This window comes from Neodiprion virginianus, chromosome 2, assembly GCF_021901495.1.
Source record: "Neodiprion virginianus isolate iyNeoVirg1 chromosome 2, iyNeoVirg1.1, whole genome shotgun sequence".
NCBI lineage: Eukaryota > Metazoa > Arthropoda > Insecta > Hymenoptera > Diprionidae > Neodiprion > Neodiprion virginianus.
Genome location: NC_060878.1, coordinates 35,126,457 through 35,152,965, shown reverse-complemented (window position 1 = coordinate 35,152,965; position 26,509 = coordinate 35,126,457). Strand labels below are relative to the sequence as shown.

The following is a 26,509-nucleotide window of genomic DNA, read 5'->3' as shown; positions in this document are numbered from 1 at the left end:
AGAAAGAATAATAACCGAAGAAAAGAAAACCGCGCTCGAATCATCCAACGGAACGGTGCAACGATCGAGAATATTGGCGACCGACCGGCTGTCTCGTTATCGTCGCGCATGGCTGCAAAGAATGCAACAAATAACCGCAAGCGCGACCTGGACGTTCACCTTTGCGGCACAACGGACCGACTCGAGGGTGCGGGCGATATTCCGTGAGCGGGAGAGAAAATGAAATGTTGCGGAGGTCAAGAAAACGGATCGATGTTAGCCACCCACCCCCACCACGGCTCGACTCCTCCACCCTCCTTAAATCCTCCAGCGCCCCCGAATAGACCCTTCGCTTCGGGTTCTCGCTCTCCTTCAGCTCCTCTTTTACTTTACTACGTCGCGCGTTTCGCTCGTTTTTTCTGCCTCGTCTTCTTTCTTCTTTCGCTTTTCGCGCTCATTGAGGTCGTCCTCTTGAATCGCTTCTTGTGTACTACATATATATATATATATATATATATATATATATATATATATGTATAGTGTATACATACCGTACAGCTATTTGAAACGGTCCGCGTCACATGCTCCGGTTGAAACATCTCCGATGGGAAATTAACCCGCACGCTCAACTCGGGATAACTTTGCTATTTCAATGACTGAAAAGCTACCGTGGAAATGTCCTGGATACTGATGTGGAAAGCCTAACTCGCGGCATGAAATTGATTTCGGGGCTCGTTGGCACCACGCAGACTTTTGGATCTCTTCTCTTGTTCGAATTATACTTACAGCATGCATGGCTATTGTTCAAATCAGTGCAGTTGGTACATAATATCGTGAGTTTTACTCACGTACAAATATACGTACCTTGCATAATTCAAACGTTTACTTAAAAGTATGCGGAGTGTATGTGTAGGTACAATATCTTTCATGCGGCATAATCAGGAAAATCCACGAGCGTCTTATTGAGGGCTTATTTTCTTCGCAGTGCTCGCGAAGCTTCGTGACTGCCGTTCCGCGCACCCCACAAAGTTTAATGCCAAGCGAAGGGTGTCATTAATTTTAATAATTTGACAAAACAGAGTAAAAAGGAACTGAAAAAGAGAAGCAAAAAAACTGCGGGGCGGGGAAGAGAGAGCTTGGAATAAATAAAAAAGCACGTGCGACCGCCGACACGCACGTGCCCCCGCTCTCTCTCTCTCTCCTTCTCTCTCCCTCTCGCTCTCACTTTCTTCGTTTCCCTCTCCGTCCGGCGGGAGTCCTTCCGCGCCCCGTTGTTATATGCATACCGCGTGTCGCGTCCTTATATCCACCCGCGGCGCCGATAGCGACACGCCAACCACTCGCACAAGGGTTGCGCCGGCGTTCTAGAGTGTTTTTGCACGCTCGGTACTTCTAATGGACCTAATTTGAACGCGAAAAATCCTCCCCGGCTCCTGTATACGCCACCCCAGACCGCACGCTTGATGCGTCTCTGCACGTACCAGGAGATTTTATCAACATGCTGGCTATAAACTCTCTCTTTCTCTCTCTCTCGCTCTCTCTCTCTTCTCTCTCTTACCTTCTCCCGAGCGCAATACGTGCTTCACATTTTACCAGTCATGTTGTGCCATGTACGTATCGTAGCCGTTTCCTGGTATTAATTGCACTTCTTCAACAACCAGGAACCCTCGAATCAAATATTCCACTCGGGGAGAGATCGTAAAAATATCGAATCAATACAATTCTCAGAATATAAATCGATATTTTTTGCACACACGAAGATTTGCTATCTTTCGTTTCCTTGAGTTTGTTTTTTTTTTTCCTATTTTCAATCGGCAGAATATTTTAAAACTTTGAGAACGTTTAAGTACAGTATAATAAATATTCTTAACGTGAAATTCAAATAACTATAGATCTTTTTTTTTTTTTTCATACTCCCTTACCGACGGTTCAACCTGTTCTTCAAAAATTTTCCGAATTTGTGTTGCGCAATGCTGATTTCTTAATAATTGGAAAGAAAGAAAAAAAAAAGAAAAAGATCAAAGAAAAATTAGACGTTAAAAAAAGTAAACCTACAACCAGCACTTGACGATGTATCTGTGAAACTGAAAATCAGCAAAAGTCTATGATTTTATACCGTATGATATTCTCTGATTCTAGTCAGAAACGGAGGAATGTTTGTGCGAACGGATTCTACGTGTTGATCAATGAATGGCGCGTTGACCATCATGCAGCGGTCAATGAAAACGGTTAACCCCCCCTCCGCCCCCTCGCGCCGCCGTCCATCGGAGTCATCCGCACCGTTGACACATCGTGTGTGTGGGTGCAACAGCGTGCATATTGCCTGCATGTTTATACGTGCCTGCACTTAGAATCGCTTACCCACCTACCTAGGTATTACCTATTTTATTTCACATCCTGCACGCGGAAAAGCGATCGAGACAAGTTCTTTCGAGGATACGCTTTGAATTTTGATATCTGCAGGACATTGTACGGCAGTCCCTGCATACATGTGTATAAACGTGTGCAAGCTCATTACACGCCTTGTTTGTGGTGTTCGTTTTTGGGACTGAAATATGTATTCTCAGTGGGGGGGAGGCGGTATTGTAATAAACGCGTACCTACAGTTGAATTCTATTTTCGGTTATTTGGAGTTTAATGCACTCTCTAGACTTTATTTAGCTTGTATCTCACGTTTTCCCTTCATCCCTTTCATCCCTGTAAACTGTTATTACACAACCTTGAACGTGTATATACGAACGACTGGAAAATATTATGTCAAAAATTAAAACTCGCGTTTTTTTTTTTTTAATTTTTTTCTCTTCGAACGTATCGGAGCATAAAGATCTCTAGGGGAAACTGTATTTAATACCGCTGGATAAATGTATGCTTCCGACGATGCTAGTCGGTACGAATATATCAACTTGTACGAATCAATCGATTTCAACTGAATACTTTATGCGGGCTACTTACCAGCTAATGACTGTCGGTGATTAACGTTAATTTTTCACGCTTGGCCACGGCTCTCAAAGCTTATGATATTATTCATCAATTATAGTTGTATGTATAGTTGATATCCGGTCGAACTCGAGTCGCGAAAGGGAAAACGACTAAGATACTTAATCAACTATAATCTTAATTGCACAACTTTACAATCGGCTGTTACAATCGAATGCTTAATTTTATATTCCTTTGCTCCGCGGCTGACCTCTGTCACACACACGCACACATATATATATTTACATATATATATATAGGTATATATTTGACCGCGCGTGGCATGCGGATCTTAAATACATGTAAAACTCTGTAATATTTGTAATTATAACGAGTAGAGTGGCTAAAAGGTGTCGACATATTAGACTGTGTTGAAACGCTTGAGTGCACATCAATAAATTATATCGACATCATTATCGTCCGGTCGATTGTAGAAAATTACGTTCAACTTATACGTGTCACGAAGCCAGCTCGCGCGGCCTATTCCTACAGGCCATTTCTAAAATAGATTCGCCCGTGAACCTCAGTGCAACGGAATAGAACTAGAGCTTTATTTTAAGCAGCGTGAAAAACCCTCCTTTCGCATAAAGTGAAAAATAGCTTCCAGTCGATAAAATTTCGTCCATCGATCGATTGGTCATAACGAAAGGAAATTCCCTAGGTCGGCGTTGTAAAAGTTTTGCTCTTCTCGCTTCGTCGCCATGCTTCTATCCGTGTAACAAAATTCAAATTCCGTTAAAAAAAAGAACTCGGATGATACGCAAATAATTTCCGTTAAACAGTACGTATATAATTGTGCAAGAATAATTATCCTCGTCCAAAACCCAAGTGAACGATGATTTGACCTAACGGTGCGATTACGCGGTCTGTACGTCGTTCCGTAAATTTCTCCCTGCTGCACCCCAACGAAGTTTCTCATATACTCACGTAACGCGCCCTCCCCTTGCATCCCACAGTTTTATACGCGGGTATTGACACGCACGCACACCGACACACGTATTAATATAATAAAACGCACCGGTTCAGTTTAATCCTTGCGTTTCGTGACTTGGAACAAAGCCTCGTGGATTTCCGCTTGAATGGGATCGCATGAAACGCCTATTACACGTTATATGCGCCCACCTTTGTACCTTGTACATCATAGGCGGTATACTTTACCGTCGCACACACACGCTCGCCCTCACGTGCTATCATCTAGCAGCTACTCCCCCTCCCCTCCTTCCCCACGGCCAAGCTTTGCATGCACCTACGTCACGCGCGTATTCGAAGCCTCACATGTTCAGGGTTGTGGGTTTTCCTTTTTCCTTGCTCGATGAAACAGATAACTACTGATAAATAATATTTTCCCAGCGTCGTGATTATCTCGTTTCAATGATACGTACCGTTTTAGCCCGCCTCTCACAACTTAGCCCAACAATAAAACCAAGAAACGCGCAAGTTCGTACTCCTCAACGACCCGCGTACACATGCGATTACATTGTTTCGGCGAATTGGGTATAACTACCGTTTCGCAGTTTGAAACAAAGAAATATATAAATAAAAAATTACCATTTCTACGTTTCAACGGTGTATTTATTTCACCGCCGAGGCAGATCGACGGTCCAAACAAATTTTATATTCACGGTCTCGACGCTGTTTTCAGGCTAGCGTCGGGTGTTCTTATACATTCACATTCGAATTTCGTCAATGCCGAATCACGCGTCATTTTTGCTATATATGCACGTCGTACGTAAACTTTACGCGAGCTAACATGTATACATATATACATATAATATATGTACAGAAACGCGTGCGATAGAAATTGCTGAAATGATCCCGAAAGTGAGGATAAATGAGAGTTTGGTTCTACAATGACGCGGTAGGAGGTATAGTAACCAGCCAACTGTTCCCGCTGCGATGATAATTCAAGTACTACGAGGGACGTGTGGTGCATACGAAGGACCCGATGCACTCCGCGCAGCACGGCTCCCTGACGCAAAGAAGCCGGTGAACCAAAGTTTGGAAAGCCTTATAAAAAATGTGGAGCGAGAGCGTCGCGGCGCGCAGGCGACGGTGAAAGACCGGGGCTAAAAATACACCCCACTCGATTTATCGAATGATACTCGCTTTACTGATTTTGCCTGATGATGCAGGTTCGAATTAACGCGAAGCACCCGCGAGTTTCGTTTCTTCGTGTCGTGAACCGATCTCTGCACGCGTGTATGCGTGCGCATGCTTAAACGAGCTGCCGGTACTTAACGCGGAGCAACAGCTGTATACGCGTTTTAAAGCTTTCATTTTTCACGCACGTCTACACGTGTATGTGTATACGAGGCACCTCGCTCTTTCGGCTGTACTACTGATCTAACGCGTGAATTTAACGGCTGGACCGGGAGAGGTTGGATGATGCGGGAAAAGCCGAGTGAAGAGGAAGAGGGAAAGGGGGGGGGGGGGAGAGGAGAGGAGCGAAGATCCGACACGCGGTTGAACGGTACGAGGGGGTATTTGCCTGTACAAGGGATGCGGCGACTCGAGGGGGCGGGGGGAGCGATTATACGCTCCAGTTATTTATTAGTCTTTCCATACGTCGTCCGAAAATTCTTGAAAACAACTCTTCCAATTGGCTTCATAAATTGTAGCCGTACGTCCGTGTATACGTGTAGCTGATCCCGGAGGTTCGTCGTTTCGGGCCCCTCGGGCGTTTTGGCTAGGCGGAGAGCCAGACGAACGGACAACCAGTCTACTTCTAACCCACGTTATCTCCTCCTCGACTTGCCCCTATAATAAGCTGTGATCTGAGACCGTATATATTCCACAGCACACGGGGAACATCGCGGTTGCAATTACAAACTGGCCAACATATAATTATCTTCAATGACCATAAATTACTGGATTTTTATCCACAACATTCTTAATTACCCTTTGAATTAACATCAATCAACCACCCCCCACCCCTCCTCCCTCTACCTCGGTCTTCCTTAATTATTAGGTATCTCGTTCTATGACCAAGATACACGATTATAACTTGGAAAACGTGTGCTGTATCATTTTACGACGACTATACGTGTGCCCTGTTCACCGTTCTGACTTCACACACATTCGCGTCGCTACTTAACGCGTCGCGTCTGACGGGTATATATGGAAAGAGTACGTTTCACGGAAATACTCCCTCCTGTTATACATACATCCTTACATCTTTATTTCTCGTTATTTCCTCGCTGACAATAACGCGGAACAATGATAATTACCGTTGTAACGAATCGACATTACAAAAGCAACCTTGACAGTCCCAGATTTGTAGGTGAGATTGGTGTTTTTTTTTTTTTTTTTTTTTCTTTTTTCTTTTAGAACCATTCAGATGCAAGTGTGATCGCGTGTGATCACAGTCTTTCTGAAACAAAATAAAATATAACAACCGTTAGCAAAACTCATATCGGACCACGAGACGAATCTAAATAGTCCGTTTCATCGGGGTGCAGATTTATTGGATCCGGTGTTGTAACGATCGTCAATTGGACAATAATTTGATTTTCATTTATCCGCTGTCTTTGCGTACCGCATCGCAATATTCTTTGTTGTTCAACAATATGGCGTTGAAGTGATTCGGGTCGTCTTTCCTCGAACGAGATGAATCAGATGTGTGATTAAAACGGAACGATTATGGGGGGTTCAATTCTTGAAACTAATTGGTCAAAACCTTCTAGTGCGTCTGTAATTATCTAAAAAAGTTGATGCAATCACTACAAACAAGAGCTCGACTCCTTAGACACCCGATGGTTACGTAGCAGCATAATAATACTAGGGCTCAACACTAGACGCGTAATTAATATAATCCGGGCGAAAATTAATGGCCACCTCCCCATCCTTCACAAAGGGAATAACCCGCCGGCACACGTACCGGGGGGATACATAGGAGCGAGATGATTCTTGGGGGTAGCGCGGTCTGAAAGAATGCCGAAAGTTCGTTTAAAAATATACGAGCATATCCCCGCGAGACTACATATGTTCTTTGGTGGATGCACCGCGGTGCGGGGGGGCGGAAACAAAGGGGGGCCATTTCTGCAGTCTGGCGGAATAAAGCGAAAATAGTAACCGTGCTCTTGCACAAGGAATGTTAATATCATACTGCGGAATAAATCATCGAGTATGCTGAGAGAAAGGAAGACAGAGCGAGAGAGAGAGAGAGAGAGAGAGAGAGAGAGAAAGCGAGAGAAAATAGAAAAAGCCGGTGAGCCGTAAGTGACAAACACGTATAATGAAACCGACTGAACTCGCCAAATGACGACCACTATAATTACTACTCAGGCCCATCCCGCGGGTTCTGCATTCCTGACGTTCCTCGGCCCGCTTTGTTTCCATCACGCGTGTATACGTACAAACGACAGCCAGCCCGAAAACTGATCCGGCGATTTCCTGCCCGTGTTTTTCGACGAGTCATCTCGTTATACTCGTGATTATTGTTATTATTTATTTATTTCTTTTTTTTCTTCTTTGAGGGGGGGGGGGGGAGGGGGGCTTTTTTATCAACCTCGGTCAATACGCGCGGTGCACGGCGTTAAACATATGCCCGACTTGTCACTCGGCTTTGGGAATGACACGCGTTTTGACAGGGCTTTGCGCGGATGTGTGCGCGAGTTGAAAAATGAAAATTGCTCGCCTCGCCGGCGGTATCGGGCGGGCGAAATGATCCATCCATCCATCCGTCCATCCGTTCGTCATACGCGCGGACCGACTACCATTTGAAAAATAAAATTTTGGACACCGGCCAACGCAAAAATAGAAGCAGATGTTGTTGGTTGCGTTTCGAACGCGAACGAGAACGAGCCTTAAGTCGGCGGGACGAAGGGTGAGGACGGTATAGACGGTCTGCAAGTGGAAAACCGGCTCTTAGCTATCCTTTATATTATTGTATAGAATTCTCGGTGATTCCTTTGCCCTTGAATTCTCACTAACCGTACGCGTTTAGATAAAAATAATTACACCGCCGGTTGGGGAAGAACGTGCCGTATGTATGTAAGCAGAGAAACGGCCTCGCGTGCCCGAAGAAACTTTTTTTCCCTCTCTCTTTCTCTCTCTCTCTCTCTCCCCTTCCTTCTTCTTCGTTTTATTTCTCATTTCTTCTTTCTTTGCCTTTGAAGTCGTTGGTGGCTAAATGAACTCCTTATAATTTCTCTGTCTGCCTTCTTAACAGATGTTTGCTCGCGTTAATTATATTTAGCATATATTCAAATGAAATGAATCGCGTGTACGTTTCTCGAATCGCGTTACTTTCGCTCACGTATCTTCGTAAATATGCATATAAATATGTGTGTGTGTGCATATATGTAAAATGTACATGCATGACGTAGGTACAAGTACGCGATTGCACTCAACGCATTATATCCATTGCAACAATGTATTGTATTATGTACGCATGCATATAATCAGCATTGCAAGAGCTCGGCAACGTTCGTGCAGTATCTTTCCCGCCGTTCAACATTGCGATTCGAGGAGAATAATTCCACCGACAGTCGAAAATAGTAATAACAAGTTTATCATCGTCGTTTCATCATCTCCGCGATATATTCTCAATTATTATAGATCGGAATCGGACAGTAAGAGTAATTACACGCGAAGCTCGAAACTGGATAACTACTTTATGTTACGGAAGCCACCGCAAGCTTGCAATTAGAACCGCGCGATTATTTTCCCGCCATCCCCCCCCCCCCTTCATTTGTCACGGCATCGACGTACAAACACGCGGATGTGTAATAACTGGCGCGATCCGGTAAAGATACCCCCCCCCCCCCCCCCCGACCCCTCATTCCCCTACCTCGAGTCAAGTGTTTATTCACGTAAAGCGAGGAATAGAAAAAGTAAGCTCGCTTTCGGTCTAGGTACAATATACAGCGGAATACGACCGGCGAAGATCGTAAGAGGAAGGAATATCTTGTCTTTTTTTCGTCACATCTTTTGGTCTCCGCTTACTTCCGCCGTTGTGAAAACATCCGTGTGAGAATCCCAATCCGTCCTCTTTTAATCACCTCTTCCGCGGGGAAACTGAAGAAATAAACACCGCGAAGCAGCGGCAGCAGCAGCTAAATCTCCGCCAACTCTGACCGGATCTACGATAATCACCTTCTCTCTTGTTCTTACCGTAGATCGCGGAGATTCGGGATGCGAGGCTGACATGGCGGAGGGCTCGGCCGAAGAGGAACAGAGCAGCACAGCGGCACCTGCCTCGCCCCCAGCTGACCTCCGGACCCTGAACACCCAGCTGTCGCCCCCCTACTCGCACCATCATCTTCAGCAACACCTCCAGCACCGGCAGCATCGCAACATGCTGGCGACCGCCGCCCCGCCGCGGCACAGTCACAGCCTCATGTCCCATCAGATCAAGACGGAAGCAGACCTGGACCCACCCTGCGACGTCCCGCTCAACCTGAAGAGCGAGGTGAGTCGAATTATTCCTTGTTCGTACATATCGTCGCTGGTGCATTTTCACAAGTAGATAGGTATACGCCTTGATCGATCGATCGTTTCCCGTTCGACCTAAAACGAGCCGGATTTTCGTGGGTTCAACGGCTTTGCTTCGCGCCGTTCCAAATCTTATACGATCCGGTCGATTTTACGAATGACTTCACTGACCCAGGTCTTGTTAGCATAATGTTCGAGCCGAGAGACAGAGTAGAAACGCGGAGGTGTCCTGACTGCCTGAAAAGTCTGTACACACCGAGATAATGGAGATACGACGAGTGAGATCGAAAGAGAGAGAGAGAGAGAGAGAGAGAGAGAGAGAGCGTGAGGGGGGAGGGAAAGACGGAGGAGAGTTCAACAGCCCGGTGATTTGGTAACCGAATAATTTCATTCCTCGATTCCTTATCGAGTTGTTGACAAAATCGACTTCCCGATTCAGGCTCGAAGATTATTTCCTATGCATGTATTTAGTGAATAAATCTCGTGCTGCAGCTTTTTTGGCCTGGTCCACTTCAAAGAGAGATAGATACACGTATAATCGCGGAAACAACGACGGTCGCTGTATAAACTTCCGGGTTTAATCGCTCGACGCGACGAACAAGACATTATATTAATTTCACGCTTTCGGCGAAATTGTTTACTGGTTTACCGTCTAACAGCCTATACGCATGAATTATGCGGAAAATTCTTGGGGCTTGACATGTTTCAACCGGATTCCACTTCCACTTCCGCGTCTGAAGCTTCTAACATTGTTTCTATTTTATATTCAAAGCGTTTTGTTCGCCGTATACATGCACGTGTACAGCGCCACGGCTCGTCCATCCCCTGCAGTCGTAGCTTCGGTCACAGAGCTTGTCCCATCGTTGAGCGCTTGTACACATAAAGTTTGATCGCCTCTGCCGAGAAGAATGTTCGTGCAGCGCAGGGGAGGCGGCGAGGACAAGGTAAAAATGCCTTCGGCCAAAGGCGGCAAGGGGTGTAATGCAGATTCCACGGATCTGGACGAATGTTGATGCATCCAGGTGTATATCCAGGCGTCCCGGATGTATACTCGAGGAGTTATTCGCGTGTGTGGAACGCGCAGTCTTGGGAGTTGCCTCGTATATACCGTGTTCATCCATTACGCTATTATCCCCTTGGCAAACGAACCGTACTCTCCTCATCCCCGCTACTGCACGCATAGACTTAATACCCACTGCTAGCACGTGTCTGGGCAAGTAATTTACGCTCGCAGAAACGTTGAAAAGTAAGCTTGCTTGACCGTCGTTCGCTTCGCTGCGCGGGTCAAAGGTCGGACGTTTTGTTCGAGGTTCAAGAGTAGAAACCATGAAAATGTAAGGGGTTGATCGGACGTTGGAAATAGACCCCCCTCGTTATCTCGACAATCGTCGTCGCATTAAGCCGCGTGATAATTTTTCCGATCAGTTTCAAAAAACGCGTGTGCCTGCACGGACGAAGATATTTATCATCTCTGGTTGTATTTCACCCGTGGAAGCTTTTAACGGCTTTCGTTTTTTTTTTTTCCTTTTCTTTACAATTTTACACTCGGCTTATTTCACATTCCCTTCGGTCGTATTCTTGTCCTTCATTTCTTATTCAACAACGCAAAGTGCGAACTACGTTATACCTTCATTCGCCGCATTCCTCACCCGAAGGGTAATATCCATTTTGCGGTTCAAACTCGGTGTGGTGTGCTTATAAGTGGGCCTGTCAGGAAGTGATTGAAGGCAAACGATCGATGCATGCCCCGTGGGCCCGTATCGCAGCTGATTGCACTGCGGGCATCGTAGAAGCTGCAATGACGGGGATGGGATGAAAGAACGTCACCTTCTCATTCGCTTAACCCCCGGGGCTCGTTTCACCCGTCTCAATTGCGTCTCGATCGGATTTCACTATTATTATTACGATTATTGTTTGGTAGTTGTCGGTGGCAGTTAGCTGCGCAATGGTACGATTCAACGACGAATCTCGCTTTGAACGGGGGCAACTCTTCTCAGATGCAATATTCATCGACGGTTGCAGCAGCCTTCGGACCTCTCGGTTTGTCGGCGCCGCGGCCGTAAATAAATCCGTGCTTCTCACCTGCGAGCTTGCGACCACCTACACCGATTACATTTTCTATTCAAATTTTTGTTACCATCGCAATCCGGACGCTGCGCGATAGTCGAATTGCGAGACGTAACAAATTCGGTAAGTAGAACGGATTTCGCGGGGGAAGGTGAAAATGGACGAGTGAGATTGGATGAAATTGCGTTTTTGACACGTACGCGGAGCTTTTTTTCCTCATTCTATCGGTACATTGGAGGGGGGTGGGGGAGAGAGAGAGAGAGAGAACGAGATGGTTTAACAGGTGAAGCGGCAATAGGGTGGCGGGGGTGAAGCTGAAAAAAGCAATATTCCGTTGTGCGGGATAGCTCATTTATTTCTCCGGGAATATCGACTGGACGGATGGTACGTTCGGCGGTGTGGGATGCGTTTCTGTGTGATGGAATGTTTATCAATATATATTAATCTCAGAGATCGGTCGGATAGCTTATGCAATCACCACGGATGTTCCTTTGTACGATTAAATATGAAAATACTATTTCAATTCGCCACTGTGTATGCGGTGTACGCAACTCCCTCAATTCGCCGTTGTGCCAGGGTACGTATATGTGTATAATATCATCGTACGCCTACGTGTATGTGTACGTACACGCACACACCATAAATTCGTCGCATTCAATCCGTTCGTACATCAATAGATCGCGCTGCCGTCCATTTTTCCATTAGATTGAAACTTGATTTAATTGAAAATCTGTCAATTTAGGAAAAACCTACCACCCGCTAGATATAGTACAGCTTATATCGACGTTCCGTGTGTTACTCGGTGCTCGTTGCGATTCGTTGAAACTTCCGGTGCGTCGTTTCGTAGGTACCTATCGATGACCCTCAGCCGCGCCAGCAACATTTTTGTTTTTTAATTCGAAATCCGGCGCGTGAAACCGTTCGCTCTTCTACGATTATCCGTACAACTGACGCGAGTCGTAATACTTGGAGTACACTTACGTGTAGCTCCTTCCACGATAATCACGATCAATCGCGTGAAGTGAGAACTTGAGAAGAAAGGGGCGTAATCAAAGTTTTACGATTCTTTTCAAGTCCCGAGAAGAAATTGAATTACCTGGCTTCTTAGCGCCGAGGCTAGAGTGCGAAATTCGATTCTTCGTTGGAGGAATCTTCTTGATTTGCGCGAAGGTGTAACGCGTGGAATCCTTCCTTCCTTCCTTCCTTCCTTCCGGTCTGCAGGGATGCCCGCGATCCGAAGGTTCAGCCGTGTTTGGAAGGGGAGTCGAGCGTGCAAGGGTGGACACGCGTTGACCTGCAGCCTCGGATTGAACCTTGGGAAGGTTTTAAAGTCGAAAGTAGTCCCGAAACTCCGTAGAGCCTCGGACCCGTGCACACAAAGTGCGAACTCCCAGGCGGTGCCAAATAACAACGGGTAGTCGCATAAACAAGAAGACAAGACAAATACCTGGTTCGCGGCGGCAGCGGTTCGGGACTCGGAGTGGACAGAGTCCGGTTCCTCCCACTCTGATCCACCCCATGGTCACGAGAGGCGGGATAGACGGGAGGGGCGGAGGGTGAGAGAGACTCCGGTGGTAATTTCACGGTGTCTTGCATCCCTGAGCCCGTGCCATCCACCCCCGTCTATTCCCTCCGCGGTATATCCGACACCCGCGGAACATTATGACCGACGCCCGCGCCGTATGCCGTCGCTCTCTGCTGCATTAATTATGCGCGAGTGGGTATGCAAGAACAATCATTGACCAGTGCTCACGTGCAGGCAGCAGCTGCGATCCTTCTCCTCTGTACGGACCTGCTAATTGGAATCCGGGAAGTCCGACGAGTCAGCGTCCAACGAGTGCGTTTTACGCAAAGTCCGGCGATACACGCGACTTGTTCCGTTCCATTGCGAACGTATCCGAATAAGAACCGGGTTTGATTCAATTTTCCCCAGGCCTTACAGTCCCGGGTCACTTCCCGAGGGCTACAAATTTACTTACCTACGTATGTATGCGCGTACGAACGGCCGATCCCTTGGCCCTTGGCGGTGCACACTGCTCTGACAAATTATACGGGCACGAACTTGGGGACCCCGTGCCTTCGGAGTTTTTCTTTGGCCTATCCGCCATCCGAATCATAAATCAAATTATCAAGAGAGATTAGATTTCTGTTTGGCTTCGGTCGAGTTCGAACGTAGATTTGCCGCTGCCGCCTAAAGCTTCGGAGTTTCTGTGTGTAGCGTAGTAGCTCTGTTCCGCGAGGTCCAACATTAGTTAACGATTAATCAAGGCGCTTGTAGCTCAACATATATCATTAAACTAGTTAGCGAAGTAGGGTCGGCCAAGTGTGCTGACCACTGGCTCTCCCCAACTACCCCCGAACAACTCCACCCCTCCTCACCCTACCAAACCACCGCCCCACGGCGACGTGCTCGCCTAACAAACTAAACTCTTAGGACTGCCGACGCCGCCGAGTTCTCACTCAACCTCGACACTCCGGTTCCCCACGTCTGAGCCCCGGGATCTGATTTACTCGTTGAACTAATAGTCATCGTGTGGGGATGGCCGCATTTCGCAATCAGTTTAACCGTCGCCGGAGTTTCAACTTCTGCAACCGTGGTTCGTACAAGGTGCGGATTATGTTTAGTTATAGATGTAGCGCCGGGGCAGCAAAGTGTACCAAGAGATCTCGGGAGGGTCGCTTTCTCATCTTCGCAGGAATTATTCAACGGGAATGTTGCTCGAGATCATTTGAATATGACAATGCAAACGATCCGCTCAATCCATCAACTGATTTTCTCGTATACTCGTAAACATCGAATAATATTCGTCTGTGTAATATCTGTGGTATAGGTGTAATACATCGAAGATATTCCGATGTTAATTTCGGTGAGAAAAGTTGGCGAATCACTCTCTTCCCTCGACGTATATACCGTAAGACGCGAACCGTGGCCGCATTCCGTATTCAAATTCGGTTGTCAGTTTACTGGCATCTTCCCACGGGAGTAAGAAATCGATCAGTGATTTCTCGCACAGTTCCGGCAAAGGTTCGACTCGTTCAACGCCCGTAGTTTCAAACTACCACTTCCCGACCTCCTTCCTCCCTTTCTTCGTTTTTTTTTTTACAATTACGCCAGCTCGCCGAAAGCTCAAAGCACGGTGCTTGCAGCAACACGCCAACCATTGCGAACCGTTTCTCCCCCTTATAAATCCTCCGTAGAGGGACTACGCGGGCACTAATGTACGACTGTTTGCTAGTATAACTTGGCCCTGACACGAGGAGCGGGTGGCGGTCGGCGGGCAACGAAGGTTGGGGTGCTTGTCCCACAACGGAGCTAAGCCAGGCTAAGGCTGGCCCGACCAGCCAATCCTCACTACCCAACACACAGCCCGGCGATGCGCTTGTCTTTGCTTCTTATCCCTGAGTAAACTTCACCACCAACGGTTCACGAGTGCTCGACCGAGATAGAGATTCGTCGATGCGTTTATACACGCCCGGGTCACCACAGTCAGGGTCTCTTTTCACATCCACCCTTTTTCGCCCATCGTTACACGTATCTATTCTCACGCGTGAAACGGCAGGAAGAAATCCCAGATACCCGAGAGCTTCGTCTGTCGTTTGACCACCGCTGTCCGGATCCAGGAGATGGTATTAAACTGCCACCAGCCACCCTTCCTCCGGAGAGACCAACGACGCTGCAAGGTATACACGTGCACATGTGCATCTCCGGCAGGGCGAGTCAGGCCGAGATCAGGCACCGGTGTCCGGCGGTGTCGTCGGCAAACGTTTGCTCGCCAAACAAACTCCCGGTGCATCTCTCCGCGTCCTGCAGGACCAGCAGGACCTGCACCAACGCACACGCGGACACATACACGGATTCCGTTTCCCGTCGGCAAATGAGACGGTTCTCTCGTCCTAAGTACAGATTTCACGGAAGGCTGCTACCGTCCGAAACCTCGACGTGTTCTCATCTTCGTCTTCTGGAAACGTTCACGTCCACTTCGGCGAATGGTCAAGACAGCGTGGCACAGTTCGCGTACGGCACCGAGACGGAAATCTGTTGTCTACAGTTTAAATTAACCGTTCATCCCTTGTAGCGCAGGACTCGCGTACGGTCTGGTCAAAAGCATTTGTGGTGCGGGACGCCCCAGAGTGCCTGTGATATCGGGTTACGATTCGCGATGGTTTTTAGATTTCGGGATTAAAGTCATCCTTAGATATTTTCATTCGCGTATAGTCGCGATCGGAAGGCCGACGACTACAGCCGGTCAATCCTTGTCCCTTGAAACTCGTCCCAAAATAGTACCGCGACTACGCCAGTAGGGAAACCCGAAACAGAGCTAATTCGCATGCCGAGGATTGGGGAGGGCGAGGGTGGCGAAACTTTAACCGGCGTAGCGTTGAACCCCCGCGTATTTAGGCAACTCCTTGTGTTTGTCCAAAGAGGATCCTCCGTCGAACCCTGGACACTCCCCAGGGATGAGAAAACCGGACGTACTATAACTGGTGCCTATCTCGCGGACCGTCCAAGAATAAGATAATCCGTTGGCATACACCGTCCGAGACTCCCCTGTATTAATGTTTGCGCTGATATCTGTAAATAGCTATTACCAGTCGGTTGGTTCCTCGCGCGGGGTTCGGTGTATCTCAGATCTGGAACGAACCAACCGGCTATAGTCAGTGATGCCGCGCAGCCTCTTCTCGGGCTTACGTCGTGTTTGGATATTAGTTGACCACCGGGATTGGAAACTTGCCTAAGGCCTTCCCAGGATTATACAGCTCTCGGACCTAGCTCGGCGAAATGACTTAGCGACGAGAGTCCTTGTGCACCGATTTGCGGTGTTGCGACACTATCGCGTATACATGTACCTGCAATATGTGAAATATCGTTCATTTTTTCCACCAGGTAGGTCTACCTTTTCCCGGATACTTTTTACCTCTCGGCACACGATGAGATACGTGTGTAACGTCTGACGGTGTGCCGGATCAGAGTTTTTCTTTTTTCTCTTCTATTCCGCGTTGTGTCCATTATATATATATATATATATATATTGTAACGTGGCATTTTTGATGCCCGTTACAAGGGGCTCCTTGAACCCTGGGCGGAACCAAAATTTAGGAATTTCCGAAATTGAGTCGCGAAGTTTTTGCAAAATAGCGCCTGGACTAGAGTCACGCATCCGAAACTACGAGAGGGGACACCTTAGCGAATAGCGTAAGATATTTCAGGTATTTTTGTTTTTTTTATTTTTCGAGCTACAACGGCATCAGGCAAGAAGTCGACACCGAATTCGAGGAAATTGCGAAGTGGCGGACTAGCGACAATCGCGAAGGAAGGATGTCGAGGCTGCGGAGGGGGAGCCGACAAGCAGTCGAGACGAGAAGTTTGAGTATTGAGTTTTGGTTGCGTTTGAAATATAGGAACGTTTGCGGATTCGTTTAGTCGAGATGAGTAGGAAAGAAGCTTTAGGTTAAGTTATGTTGTCACGTTTAGATTTAGGGGAGAGCTATCGAGCATATGCCCGAGGAATAGCGCATTAATGATTTCGAGGCGTGTTAATCACGCCAGGCGCCCAACAAAACTTCGCGATATTGTTTTTAGATCCAAGGTACATCGTGGACGCCGATTTATTGTGCACGCGGTAAGTTCTCGGTCATTTTCTCCGAGTGACCGAGGAGCGGGAAAAATCCACGTCACAATACATACATATAGATATATATACATACATACACACGTACGCATGTAAGGTCTTGAAAGCGTGGATAATTGAGTGTCTGCCACGCGCAGACTAAAACCAAATCAAATCACGTCTGGGCGAACACTAGCATTGGTGTTAACTGGACGACGTCGAGTACGTGTATGCGCTAATAATTCCGTTGCAAACATGTATCTAATGTACTCGTTACGACCTGCAGGATCCTTCCTTCACACGGAGATCAGTGCGGTCGGGTCCGATTCGAAATCTTGGACCAAAGCCAGCCAGCGAAACGAATCTACGACCGTATTCTTTCGTCGTAATTTTATTTATAGATCGAACGGTCGAAGGATCTTGAGGCATAATCGAAGCTTTGCCACACGTAAGTCATCTACGGCTGCGTATGTCCTTTTCGACAAGGTGCGGAGTAATTTCGTCGATGGATAACCGGACGGGATGTACTACGAGGTTGCGGCACGTTCGATTTTATCCACGTGAGCGGTAGCTGACCGGACGGATCGACGTATTATAGCCACTCGACACGACATATTTAAATTATACTAGGTTGTAATTAAGCCCGTACATACATGTACACATATATGTGTGTATATATATATGTATGTGCGCATTGGCACCTCGGCGTAATTCCACCAGGAAATTGTCTTTCGAACGGGTGATGTGCGTAATCGAGGTATTGGCGCAGGTATATAATAATATAACCCTGCTGGCCGACTTTACTACGCCTGGATCACAACTCGGCGAAATCGCCTCCAGCCTCCCGAGTGCGTGCAACTTCACACACATATGCAGAAATGCGTCGTTGACATTTATGCACCTGTAACATAACTCGCCAAGCTCTGTCCCCGCATGCTTCAACTAAACTCCAACCAGGCTTATACTTGTCGATTTATCCCGGTGCCGCTGTTATTTGAGGACAGGTGCTTGAGAAAAAGTAACACTTCAAGATCTTTCGTTTCGGTTTTATTCTGCTACATTTATGTCCGAGTATTTCGGGTCCAATAAGTACACGAAGTCTGAATAACTTGATAGACATCTGAGGTTGACAAAATACGTCAAGGAGCGCCGGATTTGCGTAACATGTACGTAACAAATTATCGTTTGTTCGTTTTTTCTGCTAATTTCGTTATCGTGGTACGTGGTGACGATAGAATGTTTCGAACTGCATTACAAACGCTTCGAATTCGTTGGATCTTTCCACGTCACACCTGTGGCTACGGATTGTGGTCTGTGCGAATGCACGCACGCTGGAATGTGAAATGCCAGCTTCTCGCCGGATCTTTATCGTTATGTTAGCCCTGCGTTTCAAATTGCTCTGGGCAAAGTAGCGAAGCTACTGAAGCGCCAAATTCGACCTGCAAAAGCGTAACGCGCAGGTCCGTGTAGCTGATTATTAACAACTTTGACTATCTGTAACTGGGTTGTAATCAAGGTGTGCAACTTGCTGTGCTAATCGATCGATCCGACCGTAGAATGCTAATTAACCGCTGAGAACACTTCGGCGCAAAATTGGTTTTCGTGCGAATAACGTGTCTAAGAATACGCGGAACGTACGGGACGAGAAGATTCTCAAACCGATGAACCGTTCAGCGAAGTTGGTGCATCTTGTTTTGTACGTAACGAGGACTTTTCTCAACGCAGAGTGAGAGACAGTATGCACAATGCACATTCAGCGATACGCGACATAACAGAGAGGACGACGATAACAATGAAACAATGAAGTTTCCCGGGGTCTAGTATCGCCGCGCGGTTACGACTGATTTGGGTTTGTCGTGGGTATATCTCGACTGCCTTTTATTAGCCCGGTAAAGCTCCGAACGAGCTTCACCCTCGCGGGAAAGCCGGGCCAAGTTAACCAGAACCGAGCGAGGTAACCGAGCCCGCGAATCCTGAAACGAGTGCCTACCTAACCTTGGTGTAGGTACCAGTCGAATACGGTGTAACGCCAAGTATGGATGGGTTACGGTGTGTGTAGACGAGGGGCGAGCACCCCGCACCGTTTGGTGCTAGGTTCGGGGGAGGGGAAACGCCGAGTTTATACCTATAGGTATGCGGCGAATTGCGAGTAGCAGAAGTGCGTATTTACGAGCGTTTCCGACCATAAACCAGCCTCGGCGCTGATTTTGATACATTCTCTCAACCGAGTGGTATCTCACGCGCGAGGTGGATACGACCTATGCAGCAGCCGTGTTCACCAAGAATTTATAGACACTTGAAACAGGATAGCTAGCTAGCTAGCTAGCTATCTTGCGTTATATTCCTATGCCCGTGAAGGTATGTTGACCTTCCGATACCGATCGGCGATGCGTGCCGAAGTGCGGTGGATGCGGCGAAACTTTATCCGGAACAGATGCTGAGAAAAGAGTTTACTTGTCGTTGACGAACGTCTGTTGGGTACGGCGAAACGGATGTTTCTTTGTTACTGACAAATTTTAGTCGAGCCGAATAATGATCGACGAAAACTTGGTAACAGTTAACGAATCACGTACGCGTCGTTGATCGATCAACCGCTCTTTGATTTTCGCGCGCGTTAACGTTGCAGGTATTTCGTGTAATAGGGGCTGCTGTAAGCGCGGTTGTCGGTTTATAAGCGGTGTCGTTTTAACGCCGATCAACAATTTCCCTTTGACGATCCGCTGACGGGTGACGCGAAAATTCAATAGGAAATAGTGTAATTAATTATATACGTAATATCCCGGAAACGAATGACAAAGTAGATACTCGATATATAACCTACGGACCGCGTGCGTCACGATTCTGTGAGCGCGTGTGTGTGTGAGTCTAAACATCACGCCTGCTTCGTGTGTGAACCTCATCTACCCCGCATGCGGTGTTAATCGACATCGATCGACGTCACACATCGTGCCACCACCCCGATAACGGTAAGTAAAATAAAGTTTACAAACCCAACGACGAGATACGTTCAAGTCCCAGTTCCGTATTCCGTATAATTCAAACGAATTTTCTCATCGTTTCTCTTTTTCAAATTCTTTCTATGCCATGTCCTCTCTCTTTTCGTTCAACAACGCGCACACGGAATAAGCTTTTAGGGAAGAACTGTATAAAAATATATTCATGACATCATTTATATTTGTATAATGTGAATAAATGTACAATGCCGGGGAATCGAGGGGATTCGTATATTTTTTATGGCATACATGTGCGTGTATGCGTATGTATATATATACACAATATACACATATATATATATAGGTATACGAAATGCATTCTTGCGCCGACTGGGCAATCCAATGCAGGCACGCGTGATGATGCCACAGTGGCGAGAGCCGGGCAGTGTAAACGCTACGTCGACGAACTGTACCCGCATATTTATATAATACATATACCTACATATATCGTAATCACAATATTATACCGAAATTGAAAAGGACGGGACGTCCACGCGTATAGCGTCTCTATTTTAACGGCTATCCTGCAGGAGCTTCGACGGTAACCGTCCGAAATATTCATTACATGTTATGACTGTGATAAAAATTTCAATGCGCAATTCGCTGCCGCGATACAGACCTCTCAGTTTTTCGTGTTTTTATTTATTTATTTATTTATTTTTTTTTGCTTTCTTCACCCCTTTTTTCATTTTTTCATCCCGCGTGTATAATTATTTGAAAACTGATGTCCCAAGCCCTCGTGGCTAATTACCACACCGGCGGCAAATGGCGGTTTGGAAAGTTTAGGAATAAAACCGCTATAACCCTGCACCTTATTATACTCAGCTAGATGGAATACTCGCGAAACTCTAAATAAGCGGGTGACTCGCACATTAGCATAATGTATGTTGCAATTATATTGTATTAATTGCCAAAGTTTCCAAGGAGAACTTGTTCAATCTACGCGTCGCGATGTTCGCTATATCGTTTCACTCGTCGTCGTTTTACGATTACAAAATTATCGCGTCGCAGAAAAGATTCGGCCGTAAGCACAAACTTTTCACATTGTACCCGAATTCTTCCACCTTTTGCGACTCCTTTCTCCGAAAACAACCTGCAGTCGTACGCAGGGTACAACCCGCACCCTGTAAACTCGTATAACCTTAAACACCCCTTCGATGCAACATGCTGTTGGGTGAAAGTAGGCGGTAAAAACTCGCCGGTTGTGTTTTACCTGCCTCGAAACGCACCGCAGCCGTGAATATTATAAGGGAAGTGGGGGATATGCGACGGGGGTGGAGGAGGAGGCTAAACTTTCCGTTTGCGAGGGGTTGAGAGTCGCTCGTTCGAGGGTGGCTGTTGAAGTTGGGGCGTCGCAACGCGTCTGTAAAGTTCTCGCCGAGCTTTTTTTTTACCAAGAATTAATCACGAGGAGGTGGCGACTGTTCTTCTTATTAAACGGCTGCAACCACAGCCGTTTACATTCGCTCCGACACCAGCAGCAGCAGCAGCGGTAGTCGCGACATCCGGCAATTCAATTTTCACACCGAGAGCCGCGCGATTTGGGAAAATCCAACGCTGCCCCGAATTCGCTCGAATGGAAAGTTGATACCCTTCTTACCGGATATCCGACACAATAATCGACGGGAATAATTTAGGCGCGGTAAAATTAGCCACGATTATTTTGATTTACGGAACGCGAGGTGGGAAAAATTTACAACAGCACGTTGTGTTGTTATATCTTTGTTTCTAATTGACTTATAATACATCAATTTTCACACGTATACACTTCAATTTGCGACGTGCCCTTTAGTCGTAAAACTTGCGTAGAGTTCAGAAAGACGATCTACGTTTTTTTCTCTCTCTCTCTCTCTCTCTTCTGTTAGAAACAGTTATACTTTCAAAGCATACACGTATCCTGCATTTGTGTGCGTGTCGGGGAAATTGTGACAAACCATGTGATGCCAGGTGGAAAGCACTTGAATGTATAATAGTTGTAAATTCTTTATACCTGTATCAGCATGGATGTCCGAAGAGTGGCGTTGATTGTCAATTTATTGTTACTTGTTCCAGTTTTATTTTCCATTTTACTTCTTTCAACGCTAACTTCCTTGATCGTGCTCCACGTATAACGTATCGTGTCGATGAATACACGTGCTCGAATCATGCAACGTATGTATATAAAAACATACGAGTTCGCTTAGCTGTGTAATAGGCATAGGAACCTGTCTATTTTTATTGAAGGTAGGAAGGTAGGGTAATTCCGTTGACGCTCAATTCTCACACGAGTAGCCGACCGAAAATAATCTGCGAGGTGGGAAAATATATGTCAATGATAAACATACGATTTTGCTAGCGATCGGTCGATTATTCTTTACGACTCGTTATATTTTTAAGCTCTAACGCCAGCTATGACGGTTCCGTAACCGATGCCTCTTCGCTTATTCTTTTTCGACTCTTCTAAAGTTACACGCAATGTGTAATACATGTGAAACTACAAAGACGTGGATAAATCGCCTCGAACCATTTGCCGTTACCCTATCATTACGGTTTTGCAATTACGATTACCTAATGCATTATTCAAGCAGGCTTGTCGGATCGACGAGTTGCGTACTTCTGTAACTGATCGGGGAAATAAGGTTCAAAAGTTTTTAAAAATTGTTCGAAACTTTCCCAAAAATCCGACTCGAGAACCAGATGTACATATTTTTTTGTTCGAAACTGTTCGAAACTTTTGCAGAAATCTACCCGGAGAACCAGGAGAGGCGATGATGCGTTATTTATTTATTTAAAATTTTGTCGAAAAAAACAGTCGACCTCGATTATTTTCAACGTGAGACCTAATTAGCGACCGAATATTACTTCGTTATGCTACACAAATTACGGTCGGTTTTTTTCTTTTTTTACACGGCTATGCGCTGTTACTTTTCATTCGTGAAAATACAGAAGGCTTCAACTTCCGTGGCAGTTGGACATTGTAATCGGAAAGTGAGCGTAGAGGATAAATAATTACGGCATGAGAACCGTTCCCTGCAACGGCGTGACCCCCCAAGCCAAACCGGGTGCATATAATGCGGGTCGCTGAATCATTGTTTAGTTTTATATTTCATCCGCGTTGAGAAGCGTTTTTAGAACGAGGATTAATCTATATACGTACAACTGATTATATCGTGTGTCTTTCATGCTGCGCATTAACTGCATGTTCGTACGACAATAATCGCGTGTCGAAATTGTGCGACCTCAATTTACGATTTTTATGTGGTATATATTAATTATTGTTATTGTTACTGCATTGTTATTTTCACCACGTTACACGCGAAGAAAAGCCCGTTCTTTTTGAATTTAAAGAGAATTATTTCAGCCCCGTGTTTTTGTAATTCGAGGTTGATTTTCTCAGCTCGGACAGATCCGAAATTTCCACCATTTAATTCTGCCTGCCTACCTACGCGAATACGAACGTCGACAGCTAATTCCACGTCATCTTGATTAAAAATCTCTTTCACTATTCGCCGAGCAATAAATGCCAATTATTTTGCGAAAAATTGAATATCGAGGTTTGAAAGCTAGCATTGGGGCTTGAATCATTTTTTCCCCCCACCCTTCGCGTTGTACATACTCCACGTGCAGGAGTGGAGAATATGAATTAGATCTCTTATCTGCAATTATTGCTTTTCAGTCCGCTTAGTTCGAAAAATATCCCGTTCGCAATCCGGGCGAATGTTACCCCGGATTTTACGAAACGTTTACAGGTATACACAATATTACGCGTTGTTCGTGACATCTGCGAGGCTTTACGCCAACAACCTACCGATTGCATCTGCATTCTCGGCCGATGCAGTGTATCGTATACCCGTACACACGATACTAGCGTCAATTATTTTATCCAGAATAATCAACGAGGCCAATATTATTTTGCAAAGTCGTCGTGGAGAAGAGCGCTGCACCAACGGCGTATGCATGCGCGATACACACATGTGCCAACAACAGAACATGCATACATACATATATTGGCACGCTTTGGCGCGGGGCTTCGCCAAATTAATCGCCTTACACTTGGCCTTAGGACCCGCGGGTGCGGATTGTTTCTCAATAGGATTGTTGCCCCGAAATTGGGTTTGTACGGACATGCGGGTGAAGCTGGATTGGGAAATAAACAAGAGGCCAATTTTGGGGCAAAGTTTTCTCGATTTCTTAAAAGTACATTTCCCGATCCCGGGTCACGATGACAGGTATAGGCCCAGGCACGATACGCGGCCGAGCTTAACCCTTCACTTCGGTTCGGCTTCTAACCATTTTTCCCCAACTTATTATCCGGGGCGGAAGTGACGATGACACAAGCTGCGATACGATACGCGCCCCCCTTGAACACTCACACACACACACACGCAGCCACGCACGCGGACATTACAGAGCTGAGCTGGAAATCGCGCGGCTCCCTTGCACCGTCATCACCGTCCGCGTGGTACCCGAAACGAGGGTGTATAATTTCAAGAGTTCCATTCCGTGTGTATCTCCTCCACATATTAGGCCCACGCATGTGCGAATATAAAATTCTGTCAGGAATAAATTTCTCTTTGTTTTCCGACCCTTCGCAGGCGTGTGCTTCACCTTTTGTGGGAGGGTAGGATTACGATGTAATCAGCGCGTATTACGCAATTCTGGTACCTACCTACTCGTAATGTACAGTCGTATTAAACGTGGTGAATATACAGATTATACGCAATACCCCCGCGTATTTCCGTACGAATATAATGCTGCGGTACCTGCCCGATGCAGGCTTACGTACAAGTATATCTGCCCCGCGCAATAACGCTTCCTAAAAGTTGACTTAACTTTTCGCTACGAGTTGGAAAGAAAACGTTCGAATACGCATTCGCCGTGGTTATTGCTATTATGATCATTATTATTGATGTTGTTATCGTTATCGTTATTATTGTTTCCAATTAAAACGTGTCTGAATCCGTTAACTTTGGCGAATGGGGAAAATACAGTTTGAACAACGTACACCGCACGTTCGTTTCATTTTGCTTCGCAAATAGATTTGCCTCGGCGATGTAGAAAAATCTAATCACATTGATCGTAAAGGCACGCGTCTTTGGAAACTTTAATTTTATGATGCCACATGGTCATTCGCATTGAAACTGTCATTGAAGTAACGTCTTCGGTATTCGTCGTGTGAAATTTGTGGAAATACTTTTTTGCTGTCCTGTAAAAAAACAAAAAGGCAAAATATTTAATAGGATTAAAAGTGGCAAATATTAAAGCATAAATAAATGCAAAAACGTATTGTATCTGGTTCGGAACCTTACGATGGTCGATTAGTCATTGCGATGATAAAAATGATCACTTTTTCATAAATTAAAATAAATTCCGATTCATGTGACTACGATGAAGTTTATTTTTGACCGTACGAAAAAATTCAACGTCTATAAAATAATTATCGTTCTTCTACAAGTAAATAAATCTGTTTTATCCCGCAGATGCACACGTACGGTTGTTCCGAAACTAACTAAAAGTTTTATTTACGGTCAAATCAGAACAATTGAAAAATTCGGTAAACTAAGAGATCGGAGCAAAATTCTAAGAGATAGATAGAGGAGCTGGGTGAGAGAGAAAGAGGAAATGAGAACGGAAGAGGGAAAAAGATATGCCAATGTCTCTTCGACGGGGCAATAAAATTAATTTCGTTCAATTTAGATTAACTTCGTTTGTAATCACGTGAAAAATAAACACCCACGAGCTGGAAGATAATTCGAGTCTCCCCCACGGTTCCCCGATCCTCTCTTCCAATCCTCCGTCCATCCGTTCGTTCATTCGGTTGTCCGGTTCTCGGCTTGTCCGTTTCTCTCGAATCCGGAGCTGCAGGCCAGGCCGAGGAGCAGGAGGAGGCGTCCTTTTACTTTTTCAAACGTGACGTTTTTTGTGCTCCGGGATCTCCCGCGTACCCGCGCCGCGGTATCAGAAACGAAACGAGTGAATGCGGTGGAAATAAAGCAAAATAGATTAAAAAAAAAAAAAAAAAAGCTACCCAAGCTGTATTAAAAGGCTCACTTTGATTCTTGGATGAAAAAAACCACTATTTCATTAAAATTCTTTCAGCCATTTACTCCAAAAGTCCGCTCGGTCCTTGCGCCGAACGCTCATTCAACCTACGAAGTTACACCGCAACGCCACTTTCATCCACGTGTTATTTCTTGTCTTGTTCTATTTCTGTCATTTTTCTTTTTTTGTTTCTTTTTATTTTTCTTTGGCTCGAAGGATTTTCACAACCGTAGAAAACACCGCAGTATTCTGTCCGTGACTTTTGTAAAATAAAAATGAAACGACTCTTGCGTTCTGTTGAAAGCAGAATTGTATACTGAAAAAAATGGGCATTTCAACGATTATTCCTTTTTAAATAATATTTCTCTGTTTTTGCGGGTAGAGTGACGTATATATCAATCGGACAGGGCTTGAAAATCGTTGAACAAC

The 26,509-nt window shown here is 45.8% G+C and overlaps 1 protein-coding gene across 6 annotated transcripts in view; it reads left to right on the top strand.

The window, feature by feature from the left end:
• Positions 1-26,509, top strand: part of LOC124297635 (POU domain, class 6, transcription factor 1) — a 160,388-nt gene that overhangs the window by 68,578 nt on the left and 65,301 nt on the right. For all 6 annotated transcript variants that reach the window (XM_046748869.1, XM_046748868.1, XM_046748873.1 and 3 more), the window contains one exon: positions 9,075-9,367. In XM_046748869.1, coding sequence (XP_046604825.1) covers positions 9,104-9,367 — 264 coding nt within the window. In that variant the 5' untranslated portion in view covers positions 9,075-9,103. The remainder of the gene's footprint in view (positions 1-9,074; positions 9,368-26,509) is intronic.